This window comes from Heterodontus francisci, chromosome 47 (assembly GCF_036365525.1).
Source record: "Heterodontus francisci isolate sHetFra1 chromosome 47, sHetFra1.hap1, whole genome shotgun sequence".
Classification (NCBI taxonomy): domain Eukaryota; kingdom Metazoa; phylum Chordata; class Chondrichthyes; order Heterodontiformes; family Heterodontidae; genus Heterodontus; species Heterodontus francisci.
The window spans coordinates 2161259-2186045 of record NC_090417.1 but is presented as its reverse complement, the minus strand read 5'-3'; the positions used below and the strand labels follow the sequence as shown (position 1 = coordinate 2186045).

Here is a 24787-nt window from a genome sequence, read left to right as displayed (position 1 = left end):
TGTCTAAGTTGTAGTTAATGGCTGTTTTTCCAACCAAAGTGCATCGCCTCACATTTATCTATATTAAAGCTCAGTTGCCACTTAACTGCCCAGTCTGCGAGTTTTTGAAAGTGTTCTCACATTCTTCCTCAGTATTAGCTATACCTCCAGTTGGCATCATCTGCAAATTTTGATAATTCGCTCATAAACGTTGTGTTGTACCTTGTCAAAGATACGCCTAGTCCATCTACACTCCATCCGCTGTAATTCCCCGATCTGTCATGTCTGCTACTTCCTCAAAGAACTCCTGAGGTTTGTCAAGCACGACTACCCCTTTTGAAATCCACGCAGGCTATTTCTAACTATTTTCTCTTTATCTAGCTATGTGTTAATTTCATCTTTAATTCAAATTTTCTCCACTGCCGCTTCAAAAATCTTGCGGCAAGAATTGATGTTGCTTGAGCACAAATAAATAGGAAGGTAACTCCAAACAGGAACAGTTCCAGGGCCATGGGAGGTAGTGACTGGGACTTTGCACGCTTTCTCTGGAATCTTTTTAAAATGTCTTAATGATCAGCAAACAATGAACTAATTAGGAGAACAGACCACAGGCCCACCCTTGAAGAAGTTTGCTGAGAAGCCTGCTTTGTTGATGGAGCCGTCGGATACGAACTTCATCCACAGTTTATTGGAGCTCGACTTGATATCATCAGGTTTGTCGTAGCCACAATAACGACCAATCAGGGGGCTGTCGTTGGTACTTCCATCGCGGACCTCCAGATAGTCGTATGCACAGCTATCGTGCCTCTCAATCTGTGGGGGAGAAAGCAGCTTTTTGGGACTTTGATTGTTACTCAAGACACAGCATGCACAAACAGTACCAACACTCACCTCCCAACCCTGTGTGCACACACATGTACTGCCCACATTAACACATATTGTGCACACATTCACACTGCAGACACGCACACGACTCTTGCACACACTTCACACATCCAAGCACACAGTGCACACCCACGCGTCACACAAACAGTGCAATATACAGTGCACGTCATGCACACACTCATGATGTCCATGCATAAAGCCAAATGTTGGTCAGGATTTAAAGTGGTTAGTGGTCATATTTGAGCAGCTGGTAACCACAGACAGGAAGGGGGATATTAGAGAGTGAAGCAGTGAATTACATTACGGGGTAAATTCAATCAGGGTCTCTCCCGTTGCAATGAGCTGTCATCTCTCTGAGCTCAGACAAACTAATGCAAATTACTGCCCGTCATCACTCATTCTGCATTCATTCGCGGAGCTGGAACATATCCCATTAGCCAGACACCAACTAACGGGCTCTGGCCTCGACTGGCAGTCTAAATTGCCTCTTCCTTTTCTGATTATGAATAAAGAAATGGTTTCAGTTTGTTGGATGTAACAGATTGCATGGCACTATTTTGAAGAAGGGAGGGGGAGGTCACCGTCCAATATTTATCCCTCAACCATCCTTCGGTGCCATAAATGACTCTTTGATTCTATGAGACGTGACGATTCCAACACACTCCTGGCTGGTCTCCCACATTCTACCATCCTTAAACTTGAGCTATTTCAAAACTCTGCTGCCTGTGTCTGAACTCGCACCAAGTCCCGTTCCCCTATCACCCCTGTGCTCGCTGACCTACGTTGGCTCCCGGTCAGGCAACTTCTTGATTTTAAAACTCTCATCCTTGTTTTCAAATCCCTCTATGGTCTCGCCCCTCCCTAACTCTGTAATCTCCTCCAACCCCACAACCCTCCGAGATATCTGCAGTCCTCTAATTCTGGCCTTTTTGACCAACCCCAAATTTAATCGCTCCACCTTTGGTGGCCATGCTTTCAGTTGCCTCGGCCCCAAGCTCTGGAATACCCTCCCTACCCCTCTCTTGCTTTCTTTAAGACACTCCTTAAAACCTACCTCCTTGACCAAGCTTTGTGTCATCTGACCTAATATCTCACGTGGCTCGGTGTCATATTTTATTTTATAACGTTCCTGTGAAGCACCTTGGAATATTTTCATTAAAGACAGTATATAAATATAAATTAATGTATTATAATACTGGCTACAATTCATTAACTCCAAAGCACTATAGAATTTCAAGTCCTTTCTAAATTGGGAAAGAAACAAACGACATTTCCAGAAATTGGAAAGGGGGTTTGCAAAGAGTTGAAATGAATTCTGAAATAGAACATAGCCCTCATTGCTAGTGCCGCCTTGATAATTTTGGCCGTGGGATTAATTGAAGGCTAGATTCAAACCTGAAGAATGACTGGTTCGACAAAATACTCAAAGCTGGCTGGCACCTACGGAACTGGGTCTCAGCAGGAGCAGCACCTTTAAGGCAGGGATGAGAGATCTGCCGAGGTGACATCTCACTGGAAAGATTGGCAAGAGATCCATTGTGATGCATACATGCTGCAACCTTCTACACTCATTGTGTGTAGTATCAACTCCCACAAAGTAGCATTTATAAAGAAACTTGGAAGTCAGGGAAAATGTCAGTTTCTGGCTGAATGTGTGCAATAGCTAATCACCTGCCTTAATTCTATTGACAGCGTGGTGTGAGACAGGTGTCCTGAGCACGGTAACCCAGCTCTGAAAATTGAATATTACCTCAAATGACTGAAAGGTCAGTCCCACATGGAAGCTGTCAGAAACTCTTATCCTCCAGATGCAGACTTTAGACGGCCGGTAGTCATCGGGATAATTTGGAGACTGTATCTGCCCGAGATCCTTGTTGATATCCCCGCCACAGATGGCTGAGGTTTAAACAGAAAGAAACACAATAAACTCAACACAATTTCTGCTGGGGTTTTGCTCACTAAAATCAGTCGTTACAGGATCCAGACCATGGCGGACTGGAGAGAGAGAATGAAATATCAGGTGATTTCTGCACTGACCCGGGGGGCAATGGACAGCATATCTTTCTGGGGCAATATTTTGCCAACTGAAAGCAACAATGGAAATAAGACAACACATCACACATACCATCATTTTCCAAATATGGTAAGCCCCCCCCCCCCAATATAATATACACCTAGACTTTTATGAATGAAAAATCAAAATTGCCTCATCACCATGTATAATGCGCACCTAGACTTTTGCAATACTGCAATCAAAGTGTCCTTATTCCCAGGGGCTTGACAGACTAGATGCAAGTGATGCAGCTGCAGCAGGCTTGGGAGAGGTGAGGAGGGGCCCTGTTTGAGGGTGCCACACTCCGGAAGGAGTCCTGCACTGCTGCTCCTACATGTTTTATTATATAATAAGTCAACTAACATACCTGGCTCACGAGTATCAAAATAGTCATCCCATGAAAGGTTTTGGATGAGATCCTATTGCTTATGTGTTAAATTACGAGGACAGGTTGCATAGATTCAGCTTGTATTCCCTCGAGTTTAGAAGATTAAGGGGTGACCTAATTGAAGTGCAAAAGGATGATTAAAGGATTTGATAGGGTAGATAGACAGAAACTATTTTGTCTGGTGGGCTGAGGCCATAGCAAGGGGGCATAACCTTAAAATTCGAGCTAGGCCGTTAAGAGGCGATGTCAGGAAGCACTTGGTCACACAAAGGGCAGTGGCAATCTGGAACTGTCTCCCCCAAAAAAGCTGCCGATGCTGAGAGTCAACTGAAAATGGAAAAACTGAGATTAATAGATTTTTGTTAAGCAGGAGCATTAAGGGTTATGGAGCAAATACAGGTAAATGGAATTAGGATACAGGTCAGCCATGATCTAATAGAATGTCAGAATGGGCCCAAAGGGCTGAATGGCCTCCTCCTGGTGCTAGCTATATATGCCAGGACAAAGAGGGAGAGGCTGCAGGGACAGCACACAGTCATGCTGTCTGTCCTCAGACACTCCTGGCTGTTTGGAAATCGAAACAGGACCAGCACTGCACACAATAGAGGCCGACTTTATGCGATTCTCTTGCTCAGCATCGCCTGTTTTCGAAATGCTCTCAGACCTTCAAAAGACCCAATTAGCAGGCAGAAATAAAACCAAGCACAAAGTAGCTTTTTAAAACTGCAGCCCGCTTTTTTTTTTATACAAGACTGAGGAAAGAACAGAGCAACAAAGCAATAATTAAACCCTTTGGAAAATTCCAGGATGTTCCTTTATTTCCCGGGATTTGTACCACACAGACACATTCCTACGCCATCTGGCATTGAGCTCCTCAGAGTGCACAGGAAATAAAAGTCCTGGTGATTTTTATCTTGTGTGTGTGTGTGTGTGTGTGTCCTGTGCTAGTTTGAGCTATGTGGCAGCAGTGAAGGACCCCTGTAGCTTGTAAAGATCGCAGTGCTGCCTGACTATACATCCCCAGCCTAGGAAGGAGCCTTGCCCCATCGCAATCCCAGGCAAGTTTTAACCATCACTTCAATCTTCCTTTTCCTCCCTACTTCCCCCCCCTTTCGGTCCCCATCCACTGCTGATTTGTGCTGAGATACAGTTCTCGAGGCTCTGGGCCCCCTCCGGCATCTGGGCCACGTGACCACTCTCAGCGTGTGGATCGAAGAGTGCGCGCCAGTGACCGCCAATCTGCCATACATTGTAAATCACCACGTGCTGTCTTCATCCTGGCGGGGCAATCGTTCCAGTGGTAACTGCGGACGACTATAAAATAATCACACGCTGCTGCTCACATTGAGGGCAAAAGCAATGGATTTGGGCCTTTCCAGTTTCAGCCTCTAAAGCCCAGCCAACCCAACATATCACTTGATTACCTCTCTCCCAAACTCTCCACTGGTACTGTCTACTCCTTCCTAGTAATTTACCTCATCACCCTTTGGAAGAAAAACATAGAGCTGGATTTTTATTCTGTTCAATCATGCTATTTTTATTTAAAAGCTTACTGATGGTCTGTATTCCTCTGGTGTCTCTCAGCCATCACTTGGGACACTGTGTAAATCCATGTCCCGCAGCAATCTCATGAAGTTACGCTCAACTGGCAGCTGCTATAGGGCGTGTTGTTCTCAGCCCTGAGTCTCCAGAGGGAACTCCACTCTGGGTATCACTGGCAGCATATCCCCTTTCTGGGATCAGCAGGAATTTTAAGAGCAGGGCAGGGAAGGTGGTGACCAGCTGACACATCGATATCGTCCAAACATTTAGGAGTTCATCAGATCAACATAGCTCCCTTTTAAACTGGCAGGATAGTGCCCACAGAATGCACAGCACAGATTCAACGCACAGATTTAAGCCAATTACCTTCATACATGGCAGAGAATCCTTTGCCAACCCAGCTGCTGCTGCTGCGGAATTCTATCCATAGCCGACTGTCCGTCGAGATGAGAGAAGGTGGGACTTTATCACCACAGAATCTGCCTGGAGAAACATAGCAGATCAGCACATGGACACAACAGGCTGTCACTGCAGTGGACAAACATTTCGCTCAATGCAGCTGAATACTTCTCTACGAATTCATCAGTCGTAAAAATTGCCAAACACCTGTCATTCATCTCACTTCTGTTGATAGGAGTGCCCTGCTTGTAAACTGGCTGAACAATAGTAATTCAACTTCTAAAGGTAATTCATTGGCTGCAAAGTGCTAGTTTTCACACAGCACCATCCTACAAACAGCAATGAGATGAATGACCAGTCTATCTACTTTCAGAGGGAGGAATGTTGATCAGAGAAATCCCTGTTCTTCCTAAGGTGCCATGTGATTTTTAAACACCCGTCTGAATCATTAGTAAGGCAGCTATGTATTTTACAATAGTTAATGCTGACAGCACAAGGTTAGAAATTCTGGAACCGTTGTGGAAAGACAAAGGGAGAAAGAACAAGGGGAAAACACATACAACAACCAAGAATTCAAGCTTGGTCAACAAGCTCTTGAGAAAGGTACAAGCTAGAGAATTCCAGCCTCCCTGGTGGACATCGAGAAATGAAAAGGTGGAAAAATACAAGAAAAATGAAAGAATTCAATTTAGCAAGGGTGAGGCCAGAACGAACATGTGGAGACAGTTAAACAGGTCTCGACACAGAGCTCTGCTGCGACAGAGAATCTGACACAGACTCATAAGCAGCTGCTTTGTCACAGAAGGACAAGAAATTAATCCAGCTGGAATTCAGAAAGAACTTCAAAACTGATGGCAGGGCATAAATTACAGGCTTCTTATTGTTACTTAACAAATATTCCGTGCCCCCCAATCCAACCCGCTGGGGCCCTGCCTCCTGCTGAGGTATGGCTCCTGGCCAAAAGCTTGCGCCTCACCATTTGGAACTGAATCGAAGCTTGTCCTTGACCGCAGTGCATCTGATAGAGAATCCACGATAGTTAGCTTCTAAACTGAAGGGTTCACAGGACATTATTCAGAGAATTCTGCCACGTAATCAACGTTATATCTTTCCTCTAATCTAAACAGGAGCATAGTTGTAATTGAGGGCAAGCTGAACCTCAGTAATATGAACACTCACTCCAACCTACAGGGTCAATTTGTAATCGTAAGCTCTGAGCGTACAAGGGTGTTTAGAAAATCAACTCCACTCATTGTTGCTCTGATGCCAACATCTTTCCTCCAACACCCTCAGACATCACCTAACCACTGGGTGCTGATTTACCCTGCCTCCTTCTGTGTCTCAGTGCTCTTCTGCACTTTGGGCTTTCCAACTAGGAGAAACAGAAGCTCATCCACCCAACGTGCCAACCCTTGCAAGCCGGCAGGTGTCAGCCTCTCGACTCAATCCTCGTTGAGCTCGGCAGGAGGTTGAGGAGTTGGCAATTTGAACAGGTACTTGAGGGCAACCCAGGGAATGGTGCCTCCCAAACCCACAAGCTCTGCCACCAATAAGGGCAAGAGCAGCAGGCACGTGGGAACACCGTCAGCTTCACGTCATACACACTAGCGCCCGTTCCTTCACTGGCACCGGGATCACAATCCTGGGATTCCCCATCCGTACAGAATTGCGGAAACATATTCACGATAGGAAACATTAGTACTTCAAGAAGAAATTAAAACAAATTTCCACAGATAGAGACCAGCATGGTTTCTCGCCAGGTGGCACTCCACAGCTCAGTGCCAACCAGGGCGCATGTAGTGCTAACTGGTCTTAAAAACCCTGTGAGGAAGGTGAGAAGAGGATTCAGAAGGCGGAGTGGATTTTAATCCGCTGTCTTCCTACCACGCAATGGGGCTTTCTTCCAGTATCCATCTCTTACTTCCACATAATCGTACCAGCACAGCCGGCTCCTGAACGTGTCCATTGCCGTGAAGTTTAAAATAATCTGAAAAGAAAAAAAGGACAAGATGCAGACGGCGCTGAAATAGAAAAACTCATTGGGTTCGATATTGGCTTTGGAGGACTTTGCAAAACGGGTGATAAAGAGTCAGCAGCCACGTCCCAACTGGTCTCCCCCACTTCAATTTCGATCGATGGCTTCACCGCAAATAAAAATGGTGAGAGAGGTAAAATGGGCTGCTGATTCATTCTTACCTATTTCACAACATGGCACAAAGTCAGAATCAACCCCAGTACCCTTCGGCACACCAACACCTCACTCAAAAGGCTGCTCTTCAAGTTTCAGCCTGGTCATTGTGGTCCCCAGTGGGCCCAATCAGCTCGATCCCCCGACATGTACACAACTGCGGGGGTTGTCGCTGGTTTACAATCAGGAACTTCAGATCTCCCTGTCCTAGCTCACTGCTGAAATCAGCCAATAGCATGGACCAAGACTCACCCTACCTGCTTCAGTACCACACCAATCAGCTTACAGTGACACTTACCTCTGCTTGTTATTAGAGAGATTCTGATAAGCAAACTCAATTCATGTTGGCCCGTCAGACAAGAGACTATCATGCCAATAGCAGAGACATCTGGATTCAAAGTTATGGTCCCAGTGGTGGAAGAACAATGTGGTTTTGTATTACATCAACCAGTTCCTGTTACTTCCCCCGTCTGCAGCAACGTACGCCCACCAGATTGTGAAATAACCCACAAAGTCACGAGGCAATATTCCCACAGATGACTTCACGAACGGCAGTATTGTCTCAGCCCCGTCTCAGGAGTAAACGCCAATCATGACTCATTGGACTGGATCTCCTCAGGGATACTGACTCTGATGAAGGAGAGGGGCTCCACTTAAATCCTGTTTGAAAGACAACAGGATTCAGGCCTCCCGAGGAATAAGGAACCAGATGATTAGGATTGAAGTACAAGAGCGCAGTCTTTGAGCCTGATGAAGGGATTGTATGGGCTTTGTGAATGAGCTTTGGGGTTGCTCTAGTTGGATAATTTGTGAATGCAATTTGGGGTTCATGAAAGTATTTTGGGGTTTCTATAGCCAGATAGTTTGGGATTTGCGAATGTGTTTTCGGGAAGCTGTGTAGGATGGTTTGTGGTTTGTGAATGGGTTTTGGGGTTCCCAAAGCCAGATGGTTTTGGGGATTTGTGAATGAGTTTTGGGGATTTATGAATGGGTTTTGGGGTTCCTATTGCCAGATGTTAGTCTTTGAAGAGTCGTACCTTCTCTCCAGGAGTGACCGAAATCCTCCACACGCAGTGTGTAAAAGACGAATATCCGTTTGGGAAGCCAGGAGAAGAGAAGTTTCCCATGGAGTCTTGAAGAGTCTCCCCACATGCTGTTGGAACACAACAAAAAGAACTTCCATATTCCTTGATGTGGAGTAAATCTGCTTCTTACTAAACTATGACGTTACCACCAGATCTGTAGTTAAAGAGTGTTGGCTGTGAACTGACATTTTCAGTAGTGAACGACTTCAGTAAATCTCTCGCTGGTCTGACTGCACAAGGCTGTCCTGTCAGCAGTTGAAATTTAACAACTCTCTACAAAGCTGCGTGTTTTATTTCCTCCAAGTAAAAGGGAGTGACTTTGTACAGATGCACAGGTTAAAGTAGATTTCGCAGGACATCAGTGACAGCCATAGGTCACTCAACTGATCATGGGAAGCACATCTCAACTGAAACGCTACGCAACAAAATTAAAGGAAGACATTTAAACTAGGACCAAATCAGCCGTCTGTCCCCTAATTCTGCATTTAATGCATTTTTTGAATCCATTTTCCCACCATCAGATCCCCGTCAGTTTTGGTGCTACGGCCAGAAACAGAAAATTCCCCCACAAACACTCAGACTCTGCTCTGTGACTGAGATAGTTGGGGTCCGGGAGAATAAACTGCACTCATACCAGTCAGTAACCCGAGTTTATAGCTCTGATGTAAGGGCATGTGGGAAGTTCAGGAGCAGAGAAGACGGACATCAACACATTGAAGTAGATTTTGGTACTGATGGAGTGCTGCACTGTCAGAGATGGCAGCTTTCGGATGAGATATTAAACTGAGGCCCTGTCTGCACTGTCAGGTGGGTGTAAAAGATCCCACGGCACTATTTCAAAGAAGAGCAGGGGAGTTCTCCCAGGTGTCCTGTCCAATACTTATCCCTCAATCAACATCAAACAAACAGATTATCTGGTCAATATCACATCGCTGTTTGTGGGAGCTTGCAGTGCGCAAATTGGCTGCCGTGTTTCCTGCATTACAACAGTGACTACACTTCAAAAGTACTTCATTGGCTGTCAAGTGTTTGGGATGCCCTGGTAGTGAAAGGCGCTATATATATATATATGTGAAAGGCGCTATATATATATATATATATATATATATGTGAAAGGCTCTTCCTTGCAGTTAGTTTGTTTCAAACGTTATCCCTTGTTTAACAACAAACATGAAACCTCAGCAATAGATCTGATGACATTCTCAGACTTTGCTTTCCTGCTGCAGGGTCTTATTAGAAGTGCTCATTCACCTCACAGTTTCACTGAAAAGATGCCTCTTGTTCTCTGGGATGGAACTGAACCCATATTCTCTGACCCACACTTCACAACGGAGTCACGTCATGTCTGCTCATTGCAGCCTCAAACGATATTAGACTCAATAACACTTGGTTGCACACAGCCAAGTGCAGCCCCAGACACCACATAACCTTGCTCTTATCATCATATCAAAAATATCTTAATAGTCAACAAACATCCTGTTTTCTCATGTTTTCCCTTGCGTGCTTTCCCTCTTCCTTCCTGAGACTGCCTCTTCCAGGAAAATTCATTCCCGGGATCCCAAGTGCATCTGAAAAGTTGGCGATGCAACAGCGTGGCTTGTTAGGCCACTTCAGAGGTCAGTTAAGTCAGCCAGGTTGGTATGGGCCAGAAATCACATGTAAGCCAGATTGGGTGAGGATGGCAGGTTTCCTTCCCTAATGGACATTGGTGAACCATTTGGGTTTCTACATTGAATTACATAGCATACACAGCACAGAAAAAGGCCATTCAGCCTAATTGGTCTGTGCTAGTATTTATGCTCCACATGAGCCTCCTCCCACCGTACTTCATCTCAGTCTCTCCTTCTATGCCTGTCTCCCCTGTGTACTTATCCACTTTCCCCTTGAATTTATCAACATGAGTTCCACATTCCAATGACTCTACGACAGTTTCATGATCACATTTACTGATACAGGCTTTTTATTTCCTAACTTTTTTTTGAAACTGAACGAAAATTCTCAAATTACCATGGTGGGGATCTGAGCTTGGATTCTCTTGATTATTGTCCGGTCACATAACCACTACATTACTGGACCTGGATAGAGTTACAATGTAGGGGGTACAGTTCCACTGACCCTTTCATACACACATGGTCACACCTAATGTGTGAGTTCAGACAGTGGGTGTTGGAGAACTGTGTAGTCCTAGTAAGCTGCACCACCTGCTGTGTGTTTCTTACCTAATAGTGCATGATTTATGGTGATTAAAAACTAAATAAGATGCAGAATAAGCTAGGCCACTTGCACAAAAAGTGATTAACAGGTTAATACAGGAGTGGTATTATGGTCTCACTCCTCCCAATCTAAGCCTTCAATTCTGGAACTTTGCACATATCCGATTTTCATCACCCCACCACTGGCAACCGTGCCCTTATCTGCCTGGGCCCCAAGCTCTGGAATTCCCTCCCTAAACCTCTCCACCTCTGTCTCCTCCTTAAAGATGCTCCCTAAAACCTAAGCTCTTCAGTCACCTGTCCTGATATCTTCTTCAGTGTCAATTTTATTTGGTAATCGCTCCTGTGGCTACGTTTTAAGGTGCTATAGAAATGCAAGTCATTGTTGTTGTTGTGGGGCAAAGGGTATAGAGAAAATGCCCGAGTACGAAAGGGGGGGAAAAAAAGGACAATTTCACTCCTCCTGCCACCTCAATCTGTCCCGTTTGTATGTGTTAGCGATTTTCTGTTCTGCACAGCAGGAATTCTCAGATGACAGTGTCTGTTCCAAGTAACAACCCTCTGGGTTGTTGATGCTTGGGGAGTGACAGGAGCTGCCAGTTTATGTTGCTTTCCCTTTACAGCTCTACTGCGGATAGGCTGAGTAAAGCTCCAGTGTGTTGGTTCTACGGCACTTCCTCTGTTGAAGTTTTGACCTCGCACTCCTGCAGGGTGAGCTGTGTCATTGAAGAGAGGAGCTGGCTGGACTGAGCTCCGGTGAGTGCTGCCAGCCCAGCCCTTGGAGACAGGTTGGACATTACTTGCTCTTTTCCCCTACGCTGCAAAGCCAACAGGGGTTTGGCTGGGCTGGGTGAAAGGAACGCACAGTACTCGCGATCTTTCAATGCACATCTTCAGAGAAGAGGAGTGGGACACGCGCCACAGCTGCCCCTCCTCGTACTCGCAACCTGGCTGTAACTCATGAGCTGAAATGTGCTTCACAGGAAGCCCCTGCCAACAGCAGCAGTGGCTTTCAATATGTATTCCTGTTTGTCTCATGCAGCCAAGCCAATCCCTCACCTTCCAACACATCACACTTTGTCGAGGACACTGTCTCTGTGGGAAAAAAAAGTGAAGTCTTTTTTCTAGCTCGGACTGGCTGGCTAAATAAATATAGGCAGCAAGACGCTCGTATACCGTGGTGTCTTTTTTTAAAATCAACTGAGAGCCGTTCAGCAAATATAGTCAGCAAGGGTCTGTGGGTCAGGAACACTCAGGGGAACAATAGACGGAGCTTTGCTTCATGACCGATGGCGGCAGTTATATTAAAAAGGCTGAAAAGTGCTCAGGTTGCAGTTTCCATGGAGCTCTGCTCCCTCTGAAGAATGTTCAGGCAGCCAAATATTTGACAAACTGACAGCATCTGCCGAGCCAAGCATCTGGACAGCACATGAGCAAACAGCTCACCCTGTCTCAGCAGCTGGGACCCAGCATTCCTGACTCCAAGCCCTGCACTCCGAGGAATACTAGGTGGGGATTTAGGGGATATTGAGTAAACAGAACCGCAAGTCCTGGATGTAAATTGCATTTTGATTTTCTGGATGCTGATTTATGATTTAGCTGAAACAAGTGCTGGAAATACAAAACCAAAACAACAAAAAAAAATCCAGAAATGCATGAGAGATTTTTTTAAAAAAAATTTGCCCTGTTATCTCCCCCCTTGCTAGGGGTAATTCTTACATTGCTACTGACAGCATTCTCCGTCAGACACGTGACAACTCTTTACTACGGGCTTCCTGATCTAGTTTTGATTGCCCAATGGGGGCAGAGAAGAAGTTCGCAGATTGACCAAGGTTTTTTAATCTGACTATTCGCCTCTCCCAGGAGCTCACCTGGTCCCGGGCGGGCTGGGGGAAGTTCATATAGTGCGATGCAGAAGTCACTGCAATTGTGTGGGTCAGGCTGGATGGACAAGTGTCCATCACTGTCCAGATGTTCCCATATGCAGGCCTACGCAATGAGTGTAGGCAGGATATTTGAGCATGGCGGGCATCGCACCTGAGCCCCAATCCCCCCCCCCGCCGCCCCACCTTTCACCTGACAGCAATATGTGTGCAGTTTCCAAATGAAGGTTATGACCAGGAGGGGGAATCTCTGGCTGGTTTTTCCTCTTCGCATCTGCTGCCTGAGCGAGGTTCACTAACCCTGCCCAGATGGGCAATAGAACCTGGAAAATTCTTAACCTGTGCGACTCCATACCCGAACACAACCTCCAAGAAAGCGCTTAAAAATCGTGGCGGCCATTCTGGGAAGCAACAGCGACGATTCACGCAGCCGGTGAAAACCCACAATTCAGATGGGCAGAATCAGGAGAACGCATGCAGCTCAAAAGGACCAACACCTCGTCACTGGCTCAGCGTCACAAGTCCCTGGCTTCAAACTCCCTCGAAGGCAGTGGACAACGCTCAGCCGAATCTGCACAGGGCACTGACAATCTGCTCCACAAGATGAAGGACAATTTGAGTGCAAATGTGGATACGAGTCCCAGATCATTGGAACACATCACATCAACCTGCTCATTAAAATCTGTTGCGGGAGACACCTCATTTCTCCACTCAGCACTTCAGGAGGCAGAGCTAAACTGCACATCCCATTATAAGCTTTCCCTGTCATATGTATCTCGTAGTAGTAGTAGTAGTGAGTGTCAGCAGACAATTTGACTGTGAGGGCAGCACAGCCAAGAAAGGAGCTGCTCTTCCCCTAATCCTTCAGGAAGATTCAATAACACTTCCATTTCTCACACTTACCATCATTGCAGCTCAATCCAGCCTGCAATTCTTTTTCAAATTATGGACCCAGGATAACAAGGAACTGGTTTCAAACAGATTTCATGTTAGACCCTTACAGCTGCCCGAAGAGACTTTCATCTCATCTGCTCAGGTTGGATTTCAACCCAGGCACCAGAGGTAATGGATTCTGCATTCAAGACTGGATTTCTCCCAAAGCTCATCCTCTGAGGGATGTTCAATCTCAAAACCCACAGGAGCACAAGTCACCCAGGAACAGAAGGCCATTCAGCCCCTCTCGCCTGCTCCGCCATTCAATAAGATCATGGCTGATCTGTTTGTGTCTCGAATTCCACACTCCCATCTACCCCCAATAACCTTTGATTCCATTGCCTAACATGAATCTATCTACCCTGCCTTAAAAGTATTCATGACCCTGCCTCCACCACCTTCCAAGGCATAGAGTTCCAAAGTTGCACAAACAGGAGAAAAAAAATTCCCCTAATCTCTGTCCTAAAAGGGCAACTCATAATTTTAAAACAGTGCCCCCTAGTTCTGGAATCACCCACAAGAGGAAACATCTTTTCGACATCCACCTTGTCAAAACCGTTCAGAATCTTATCAACTTCAATCAAGTCTCCCCTCACTCTTGTAAGTTCCAATGAAAATAAGCCCAGTCTGTCCAACCTTTCCTCACAAGACAACCCGCTCCAGGTATCAATCTCGAAAACCTCCTCTGAACCGCCTCCAATGCATTTCGAAGTGTGTAGAAGTATTTCCTCATTTCACTCCTGAAATGTCTGTCTCTAATTTTTAGATTATGCCCCCCTCGTTCTAGACTCCCCAATCTGCAAGAAATAGTTTCTCTCTATCGACCCAATCTGTTCCCCTTAATATCTTGAGAAGTTTGATCAAATCACCCCTTAACCTTCAAAATTCCAGGGAATACAATCCAAGTTTGCGTAATCTCTCCTGATAATTTAACTCCCAGTATCATTCTGGTAAACCTATGCTGCATTCCCTCTAAGGTCAATATATTCTTCCTAAGGTGTGGTGCCCAGAACTGCTCACAGTACTCCAGGTGTGGTCTAACCAGGGCTTTGTGTAACTGAAGCATGACTTCTACCCCCTTGTATTCTAGTCCTCTAGATATAAAGGCCAGCCTTTTTGATTATGTCCTCTATCAATGTTTTAACCTGATAAGTGAGAAAGAAGCCCATCACTTTACTCGAGTCTCTGAAGCAAAAGCATACACAGCATTTATTGCTCCACAATAACTCTGCCCCCAAATAGGGTCACGTCCTTCTCGGAGATACAACCTTTTCCTCCTTGCAGGCAAGAAATGATGCCCTTGATCTCCTCAAGAAATTTGTCCCCCTCAACACACGGAGAAGAGATGCAATCTTCCACAAAGGAAAGTGTACGTTCTGCTATTGACTGACTTGCAATTACACTGACCACAAACACCCTTTAATTTGCACAAAGGGCTGTTGTCAAGACCTATATTAAATAATGTGCTTCCAACTAGGAGGAAGGACTTTGGAGCCAGCCCCTCATTAGCACAACTTGGCACTTAGCTCATCCTGTTGCCTTGTGCAAAGTTGTAAACTTAATGAAGGGCAATTTTGCAGGGGGGAACCAGTCAGCTGCTTTTTAACCTCTCATTGAATAAACAATCCTAATAAGAAAACTAGCTCAATGTCAGCCTGCTGCTGCCTGAGGGCATTCACTGCTGACTCGGCTGAATGGGATAAGGTAATGAAAAACATATTGGGAATGCCAAACGCTCCTTCCAGTCAATGACTTTTGGCAGGGTTTCATCACCGAACAGCAAAACGTACACCATAGCATACAAGTTGCAGGAGATCAACCTCCCCTTTTTATGGGGAGGAGGCCCGGTTATATCATGTGTACTTGAAGTTTCAGTTTGCACCAGGAGATGCGAGGAATTGGTGTGAACTGGCAACAGTTGGCAGAGAGAAAGAGGTCCAACAACCCTTCATCTAAAGATCACTGCTTAGAATACATAATGTGAAAAACATAACTTCTTGCTTTTAAGAACCATAAGGGAGCCAGGCTGCTTCTTTAAACGGAGTTTAAAATTTAAAATGTTTGGTTCATCCCCACAATTGTAAAAGGATAAATGATCCAGGCGCTGATGTCCCATGAGAAGTGCACACTGCGGAAAGGCGACCAGCAGCATACAGCTCATACAGAAACTCCTCAGGACACTTACTGAGCGTCTTCAGTTGTGACAAACCAAAGCTTGAAAATCTCACAGCACAGAAGCCGTCCATTCGGTCCATCGTGCCTGGGCCAGCTCTTTGAAAGTGCTATCCAATTAGTCCCTCTCCTCCCTGCTCTTTCCCTGCAGCCCTGCAAATCTTTCCTCGTCAAGTATTTATCCAATTCCCTTTTGAAAGTTATTACTGAATCTGCTTCCACTGCCTTTTCAGCCAGTGTAATCGAGATCATAACAAGTCGCTGCGTAAAACAAACTCTCATCTTTTTACACTGTGCTTCTGATATTACTCAATCCAGTTGCTAACTAAACGTTCAGCCAGCTGTTCATGTAAGCAGCAATGCTTTGGTTGTTGTTCTCTGTATGGACCTGGCTTTGTCTCTCTGTGACTTGTATTCATTCTGGTGGTTTAAGTACTTGCTTGCGCCTTTTTTTGATTTGAATTGCCATATAACACAGGCTGAAAATGTGAAATAATAAAACACATTAAAAGTACTTGGAACAGGCAATGAGGCGATTACTTACTGGGTGGTATGCCACCAGCTCCTTAACTCCAAAAGGTTCAGTTTTTACAAAGCACACACTGGTTGGCAATCGATGCACAAACTAAACTCATTTCGATCACACGTTGCACAGCCAAACAAACTCTGGACTTCTGAAGAAGAAGGTGACAATATATTTTTTACAAATAAAACGATGTAGTTGGAATGGGCGTGGCGATATATGTTTATCTTTTCTTACCAAAGGAAGGGCGTACTTTTTCTATAGGGAGTGCAATGAAGGTTCGCTACACTCGTTCCTGGGAAGAGGGGATTGTTGCATGAGGAGAGATTGAGTAGACTAGGCCTACATCACCTGGAGTTTTGAAGAATGTGAGGTGATTTCACTGAAACACAGAAAGTTCTTAAGGGGTTTGACAGGGTAGATGCTGAGAAAATGTTTCTTCTGGCTGGGGAATCCAGAACACAGAGCCACAGTCTCAGAATAAGGCATTGGCCATTTAGGACTGAGATGAGGAGAAATTTCTTCACTCAAAGAGTTGTGAATCTTTTAAATTCTCTACCCCAGAGTACTGTGAGTGCTCAGTCATTCATTATCTTCCAGGCAGAGGTCGGTGGAATTTTTTGGAACTGAAGGAATTAAGGATGTCGGGATAGTGCAGGAAGGTGGAGTTGAGGTGGAAGATCTGCCATGATGTTGAATGGTGGGCCAAATAACCTACTCTAGTTGCTATTTCTTATGTTCTTATTGACCCAACAACTTTTAAACCAGCAGACACAAATGCATTCATTCCGGCAACTTTACATGCAGAGAGTCCTCAACCTCCTCTCTGGCGTCAATGAGTGAAAGTGTACAGGGAGCTCCACTAGGACTGCTCTTGTGTGCTCTCACCTGACCTTACACGTGGTACGAGAACATCGCTGCCAGAACAATGCCTGGCAAGGGATAGCCTGCCAACCTCCTTGACCGGAATTGCACATGTAAGGGGAGACCGAGCAAGGGGAAAGCAATACAGCAGGACAAAATAAAACATTTCTTTGATTTCTTAATGATTTCGACTGACATCTGGATTTGGAAAGGAACATACACGTAAATTAAATTCGGCATTTGAGTACCAATCCTAAATCTAATTGCAGTTTGCAGTGTTTGGGTTAACTCTCCCATACAGAGCCATATGTTGAGCTATTTTTCCCTCTCCAGTAATTCCACAGCATTGAAAAGTCAAGCGGAATAAAAGAATCCTAGAATTTTACAGCACTGACTTCCATTCAGCCCATCAAAGATAGGCAGATTTTTGAGTTAAAAAATTGGAGGACAGGAGTATGAAATTGGTAAACCTCAAACAAATTTATAGAGATTAGAAGCCTATTTCCCCCCCACAACTCAAATACCAAATATGTTGATTAGATTCCCAGCATCACAAGTAGATCAAATCCTCAGAAAATGAGCTGGATGAGTGTCTGGTTCGGAATGGAGCTGAAGTTGGGATGGGTAAGTTTAGAGAGGTTGATACAATGCCTCATCCTGTACAGGTTGAGAGTGGATAATTTGAGTGAGAAAGTCAACGTTCCCCTTTTTAAGTCACAAAACGGGCAGGAGGAGTTTCACAATGTCTTTGTCCTGTTGGAATGATGGGAATGTTATGTTGCGGGAAGAAATCAAATCGATGGTACATCAATGTCCTGCAGTTTTATCACTGGCTCTCACAGTTTAATCTTCTGGATGGTCAGTGAACAAATTGAACTGGGAAGAGCCTGGGCTATGCAAGCAGGATGTGTTCTGTTGGAAGGAGCATCCTGGGTGTGATGTGTGTCTGACCCCTTCCAAATCTGTGCTATTTTTACAGTCTTCTACTGATTACTTTCTCATCTGACACGTCATTCCTCCAAACAGCCTTTCCTCCAGTTCATGCCCCAGTGATGTTTGTTTTTGTGGTAAGCAGAATGAAATTGAGCTTTGGTTATTTTTCAGCTCCCACTTGCCAAGAGACGAGCAAGATTCCAAACATGCCGCCAACTTGATTGCAGCCCAGAGGATTAAGTGATTTAGAGACTCTGAAAGGCATAGCTTTTTTCAGAATCCTCTCCATAACACCAGGTTAACGTCTCCTCAACAGTTCTTCAATCTCCCGACAATGGATCAGATGAATGCTGGAGCCAGATTTTACATAAACACTCATCTGTCTTGTATTAATGTGCAGGAGAGATGAACGGTTGCACGTTCTGCAACAGATGATCAGAATACATCACATTCCAAACAGAAGGACATGCAAGCCTTTATCTCAAATGCCGCCGTGCCAGGACCTCCCAAAGGAAACGTCGACAGTTTTGCAGAATGATTTTGGTTTAGAAAAGTTCAGCAAACCATTTATATTTTAAAAATGTTATTTTGTGACACAATGTACACACAGTTACCTTCCGCCATGGTGGAAAACTCCCAAATAAACAAGTACGACATGGAAAACAGAACCCAAAAATCCTCTGTGGTGCGAGGGGAGAGCAGTTTCATCCATGTTGAAGCCAAGACCAACCAAAATGAGCCCCTAAAAACCCAAACTCCTCACTAACGTGATTCGAGAACAAATGCCCTAAAAATCCAAACCTCAATTCATGTTAATTCCTGAAAGCAACTCCAACGCAACCCAATTCAACCCCAACCTCACATCAACCCAACCAACCTCGGCTCAAACCCAACCCCACCGAACCTCACCCAACCCTCAACTTCACTCCAACTCAATCCCAAACCCACCCAACCTCACATCAACCCAACCAACCTCGGCTCAAACCCAACCCCACCGAACCTCACCCAACCCTCAACTTCACTCCAACTCAATCCCAAACCCACCCAACCTAAGCCTCAACGCAACCCCCTACTCAACTCCACCCCAACTTTCTCCCGCTGTCTACAGCTATTTCCACAGCAGACCAGACGATGGATGATTGAAAAGCAGGATAGGGCAGTATTATTAAACAGCACAGAGAGGTTGATTAAAATGCTTATGATCTCTCAGTACTTGTCAGTGTATTTCTCAGGCACACAGTGAAACGTGATCTGCATCTTTATTGTACTCACAACAGTTAATGAGAAACGTGTGTGACTGAAAGGCTCAAGTTGTCATAATATTGTATTAAATGCTGGGTTTCTGCCAGGCACAATATTAGACCTCTCTCCTGGCACTTACTCTTTTAGGAGTCTATTCCTAGACCCATCTTGCTTGCAATGAGCATTTTCTTCTTGAAAAGGTGGATTTTTGCTTGAGGGTAGGAATGAAAACTGAATTTCATAGTTTAGCACATATTTGAGTGTAAACTCAATCTCCGTTGTAATCTTTCTTGTTATTTTGTTGACTGGTCTATACTCCCCTGAACATTCCCCACACAATACAATACATAACGCAACACGCACCATGATATGCCAGCTGTCCCCTGAACCTGAGTTCAAATTTCTACTACACAACCAGGGAAAATATATCCTCAATCTCCTCCTTTCTCTGTACATAAAGCCACATGTGTATACACTGCTTCCTAACGGTCTGACATGGAAAACTGCAAATCTTTGCAGGACCCCCGAAGCTAGGCTCACCTCAAGCATGAATTATCAACAGTAAGCTCAGAGACTCTGACGTGATCTATGCTCAGAGATTTAAAATCAATGGTTACATTCCTGGACTGTTGCAGTGACGATAATCAGAGCCTGACTCGCAGCCGCCCTCCTTACATTTTTGGACCAGCACAAGTCAACAGTTCATGTGACACTGAAGTTCTCCAGATCTAGAGTGCCCCAGCTTTGAACGCTGATGTTGCCATTACAGTCTGTTGAAAATGTTTTAAATTAAGAATGTTCCACAAGAGTCGTCTTTGCTGCTCAGACAACCACCCAGATTTAGCTTGCTACTCGTAATAACACACACTCACACAGTCCTGCAAACATGCAGCAGGTCAAACTGCACCTGAGAGAGAAAGGACTTCTGCCAAAACCTTCACTCTCTTGCCGATACTGGCAGACCCATTCTGCGCGTCAACATTTCCAGCCTTTCATCTTTCTTCCTGTTTGTAACAAGAGTTAGTTGGCCTTCCTCCTGCTTCTGCAACAGCGAAGTTTGTGCATGCACCAGGAGACTGCAGGCAGTGCTGAAATTATATCAGTGAACTGGAGGAGCATGTCGCCAGAAGATAGCCGTGGAAAAGGAATTCATTCAGCAAAATTAGCAGAATTCCAATTGGATAATTCACTGCACCCTGGTGACAGGTACCCTGGGCTACTGAAATCCCTCGCCGCCTTATCTCACCCAAAAGCCTGGCTATAAATGGCATCATTTGCAGGATCAGTTCCTACCTGCTGCCCAGAGACTGAAGACCTCATCTCGAATCATAGAATGATACAGAGCAGAAGGACGCCATTTTTAGCCAATCAATTTTTAATTCCAATCCGTCAGGGTCAGATCCCTTTTTAACTCACTGAGGTTAGCCTTCCTCCAGTTATGTATTTTTACACTTGATTGCTCCTTGTCGTTTTCCAGAACTACTCTTCAAGCTGATATTATGATTACTGTTCCCCAAATGCTCCCCAAATGAAGCATGCCCCCTTGCCTGACTTCATGCCCTAGAACTAGATCGGGCTCGGCTGCCTTCCTCTTTGGGCTGGAAACACATTGATCAAGACAGTTCTCTTCTACACGCGCCCTTACACACCTTATATTACCCGGCACACCGCACTTTGCCTCTTCATTCCTCCGATGGCCACTTGACAAGAAGTAACCTCAACCCATCCCATACACTGCACTCCCAAAAACAACATGGCCATTATAACCTCATTATAAAGAATAAGACTTGCATTCAGATGGTTCCTTATGACAGCAAAATAGCTCACAGGGCTTTGCTTAACAAATTCTTTTTGGCTCCGATTGGTTTCTGCTGCATTGGCAAACTGGCACTGGCAACAACCCACAGGCAGTGACAAGTTAACCTGTCTTCAGAGGTTGTAGTTGTGGGAGGAATACTGGATATGCAACCCGCTCATGGCCAAACACTGCCATGGGTCTTTTAATGCTCTAACTGGCCTCACTGGTCCTCAGTTTAATGGCTCAACCGGCAGACAGCACTTCTGACAACGTAGCACTTCCTCAGTACATTGCGCATGATACATGCGCATGTCCTGCAGCGGCATTTGAACCCTGCTGCAAGAGAGCCAAGCCGAGTGGCAACTTGTACTCTGAATGCTGTGCGGTCTCATACAGTCTAACCCGGATGTGTAAATATGTGCATATGAGAATGCTGTGTGACCCTATTTGTAGCGTTGCCCATCTGGGTACATGGAAGAAGAAAGCTGTTCACCTTGAGATCTGAAGGCACTGTAAAAGGAAAGAGGTGCAGAGATTGTAGGTTGAAAGAATAAGCGCGTCCTAAAGAGTCAATGTTCTCAGCATGCATCCTCCAGCAAACCATCTGAGCATCAGGTTTCATCCAGAGGATGTCAGAACACAGCTGCTTTGCATCATGAAACATCTGGAAGCAGGATCCTGGCTCTGGTAAAAGAAGCTCCTCACCCACACAACAGCATGGAGGAGTTGAGCTCACAGTTCTATAATGGGTGAGGGGATTGAGGGGCTCTGCTGTCTGGAGGGAGAAATCCCGCCTGCTTATTTCAGTCCTTTATTTGAGAGGAATAACTATCCTCTGTACTGGCAGCTGATTGTTACTCAGTGCTCTGCGCCAGAGAGTATGTAGTTGGGGTGAGGATAGAATAGGGCCAAAGGGCGATACCTTTTATGTTGTACATTTTGTCAACATTCGCTGAAAGCACAGCTCCCTCAGGCAAAGCTGGAGGGAGGGGCTGTGCCTGTGGAACTGCACCTGGCACCAGTCAATGCCTTCAGGAGAGGAAGGGCAACTGGCAAAAAAAAAAGGAGTTTAAAACAAGCTCCTCCGCTGTTGGCAATGCAGATATGTAACTGGACGTAGGCCTGACCCGTGAATGTTCTTTATGGGCGGTTATCCATGATTCACTGCAGTAGTCAAGGGTTAAGCAAATTCTGTCTAGCAAATGAGCAGAGCTCAAGACTGCTGGTGCATTGCTGCTTTCCACCAGTGCCAAAGGCAGTGCAGACCACAGGCCAACCTTCCCACTGTGCTCGACAACCGCCTTACCCTGGTCGCGGCCTTCGAAAGCAATCCATTCAAATCAGCAGCCACTCAGCTTTCACTGAAGCGGCTCTAATTACACGGGACGGCTTTAGAGTCATAGAGTGATACAGCATTGAAACAGGCCCTTCAGCCCACCGAGTCTGTGTCAACCAACAACCTCCCATTTATACTAATCCTACATTAATCCCATATTCCGGACCACATCCCCACCAATCTCCTACCATCTACCTACACTAGGGGCAATTTATAATGGCCAATTTACCTATCAACTTGCAAGTTTTTGGCTGGGGGAGGAAACCGGAGCACCCGGTGGAAACCCACGCAGACACAGGGAGAATTTGCAAACTCCGCACAGGCAGTACCCAGAACTGAACCCGGGTCGCTGGAGCTGTGAGGCTGCAGTGCTAACCACTGCGCCACTGTGCAACCCAAGCGGCACTTTCTCATGAACGTGGAAGCTGCACTTGCATTTATTCCAGCTCTCGGACACTTCTGAAGGACTTTACTTACAAGGCACTACCCTGACTGGCAGTCTCTGTTATTACGGAGGCAAAGATTGCGAGATCCCACGAAAATATCAAGGTATACAATCGCTGAATATCTCAGCACACAAACAGGCCATTTGGCCAATCGACTCCGTACCAACATTCCTGGCAGTCTGTCCAACCCCACATTTTGACTCCCTCCCCATGCCCTTTTAACATCCCTCTTCCACAAACAATTATCTAACCCTGCTTTGAAAGAACTCAACGGGTCAGCTTCCACAACGTTCCTGTGACAGGCTGGTCCACACGCTAACCACTCCGCGGCTCATCTTACCTGGACATCTGTACAGCTTGCGAGCCTGGCTGATGTCTCCTTTGCTCAGTCGTGTCCGCTGTCCTATCGGGGGGCGGACGCCATTCTCATCGTAGCGCGGAAGGATGGTGTCGAGGAAGATCCCCCTAAACAGAAAAGCACCGGTCAGTCAGCACAAGCACCTGCACGGAATTCAGTCACCCACATTCAGCCGTGCGCTCATGAAAAGTAGGCAGACAGAATGAGAGCGGCTTACTCTGGCCAGGCAGCCCGGTTCAGACAGATCATCCATCATCGAGAGAATGGAAATACAATAGCTTCACAGTAACTCTCCAAATGGGAATTGGAGAGAGAGAGAGACTGAGGGATGGGAGCTGGAGGGAGGGAGATTGAGGGATGGGAGGTGGAGAAAGAGAGACTGATGATGGAGGGAGAGAAAGAGAGACTGATGATGGAGGGGAGAAAGAGAGACTGATGATGGAGGGAGAGAAAGAGAGACTGATGATGGAGGGAAAGAAAGAGAGACTGATGATGGAGGGAAAGAAAGAGAGACTGATGATGGAGGGGGAGAAAGAGAGAATGATGATGGAGGGGAGAGAGAGAGACTGATGATGGAGGGAGAGAAAGAGAGACTGATGATGGAGGGAAAGAAAGAGAGACTGATGATGGAGGGAAAGAAAGAGAGACTGATGATGGAGGGGGAGAAAGAGAGAATGATGATGGAGGGGAGAGAGAGAGACTGATGATGGAGGGTGAGAAAGAGAGACTGATGATGGAGGGAGAGAAAGAGAGACTGATGATGGAGGGGAGAAAGAGAGACTGATGATGGAGGGAGAGAAAGAGAGACTGATGATGGAGGGAGAGAAAGAGAGACTGATGATGGAGGGAGAGAAAGAGAGACTGATGATGGAGGGAGAGAAAGAGAGACTGATGATGGAGGGAGAGAGAAAGAGAGACTGATGATGGAGGGAGAGAGAAAGAGAGACTGATGGTGGAGGGAGAGAGAAAGAGAGACTGATGATGGAGGGAGAGAGAAAGAGAGACTGATGATGGAGGGAGAGAGAAAGAGAGACTGATGATGGAGGGAGAGAAAGAGAGACTGATGATGGAGGGAGAGAAAGAGAGACTGATGATGGAGGGAGAGAAAGAGAGACTGATGATGGAGGGGGAGAAAGAGAGACTGATGATGGAGGGGGAGAAAGAGAGACTGATGATGGAGGGGGAGAAAGAGAGACTGATGATGGAGGGGGAGAAAGAGAGACTGATGATGGAGGGGAGAAAGAGAGACTGATGATGGAGGGGGAGAAAGAGAGACTGATGATGGAGGGGGAATGAGAGAGACTGATGATGGAGGGAGAGAGAGACTGATGATGAAGGGAGAGAGAGACTGATGATGGAGGGAGAGAAAGAGAGACTGATGATGGAGGGAGAGAGAGAGAGACTGACGATGGAGGGAGAGAGAGACTGACGATGGAGGGAGAGAGAGAGTGATGATGGGAGGGAGGAGCAAGAGACTGATGATGGGAGGGAGGAGCGAGGGAAACTGAGGGATGGGAGGTGGACGGAGAGAGGCTGATGATGGAATTTGGAAGGAGAGGGACTCAAG

At 45.8% G+C, this 24787-nt stretch overlaps 1 protein-coding gene across 2 annotated transcripts in view; it reads right to left on the bottom strand.

The window, feature by feature from the left end:
* The window catches only part of LOC137357265 (bone morphogenetic protein 1-like), a 126380-nt gene that overhangs the window by 14311 nt on the left and 87282 nt on the right, over window positions 1-24787 (bottom strand). For both annotated transcript variants that reach the window (XM_068023485.1, XM_068023484.1), the window contains 6 exons: window positions 23203-23327; window positions 8472-8587; window positions 7131-7233; window positions 5214-5330; window positions 2615-2760; window positions 597-792 (listed from right to left, as the gene is read on the bottom strand). In XM_068023485.1, the coding sequence (XP_067879586.1) occupies window positions 597-792; window positions 2615-2760; window positions 5214-5330; window positions 7131-7233; window positions 8472-8587; window positions 23203-23327 (803 nt within the window). The remainder of the gene's footprint in view (window positions 1-596; window positions 793-2614; window positions 2761-5213; window positions 5331-7130; window positions 7234-8471; window positions 8588-23202; window positions 23328-24787) is intronic.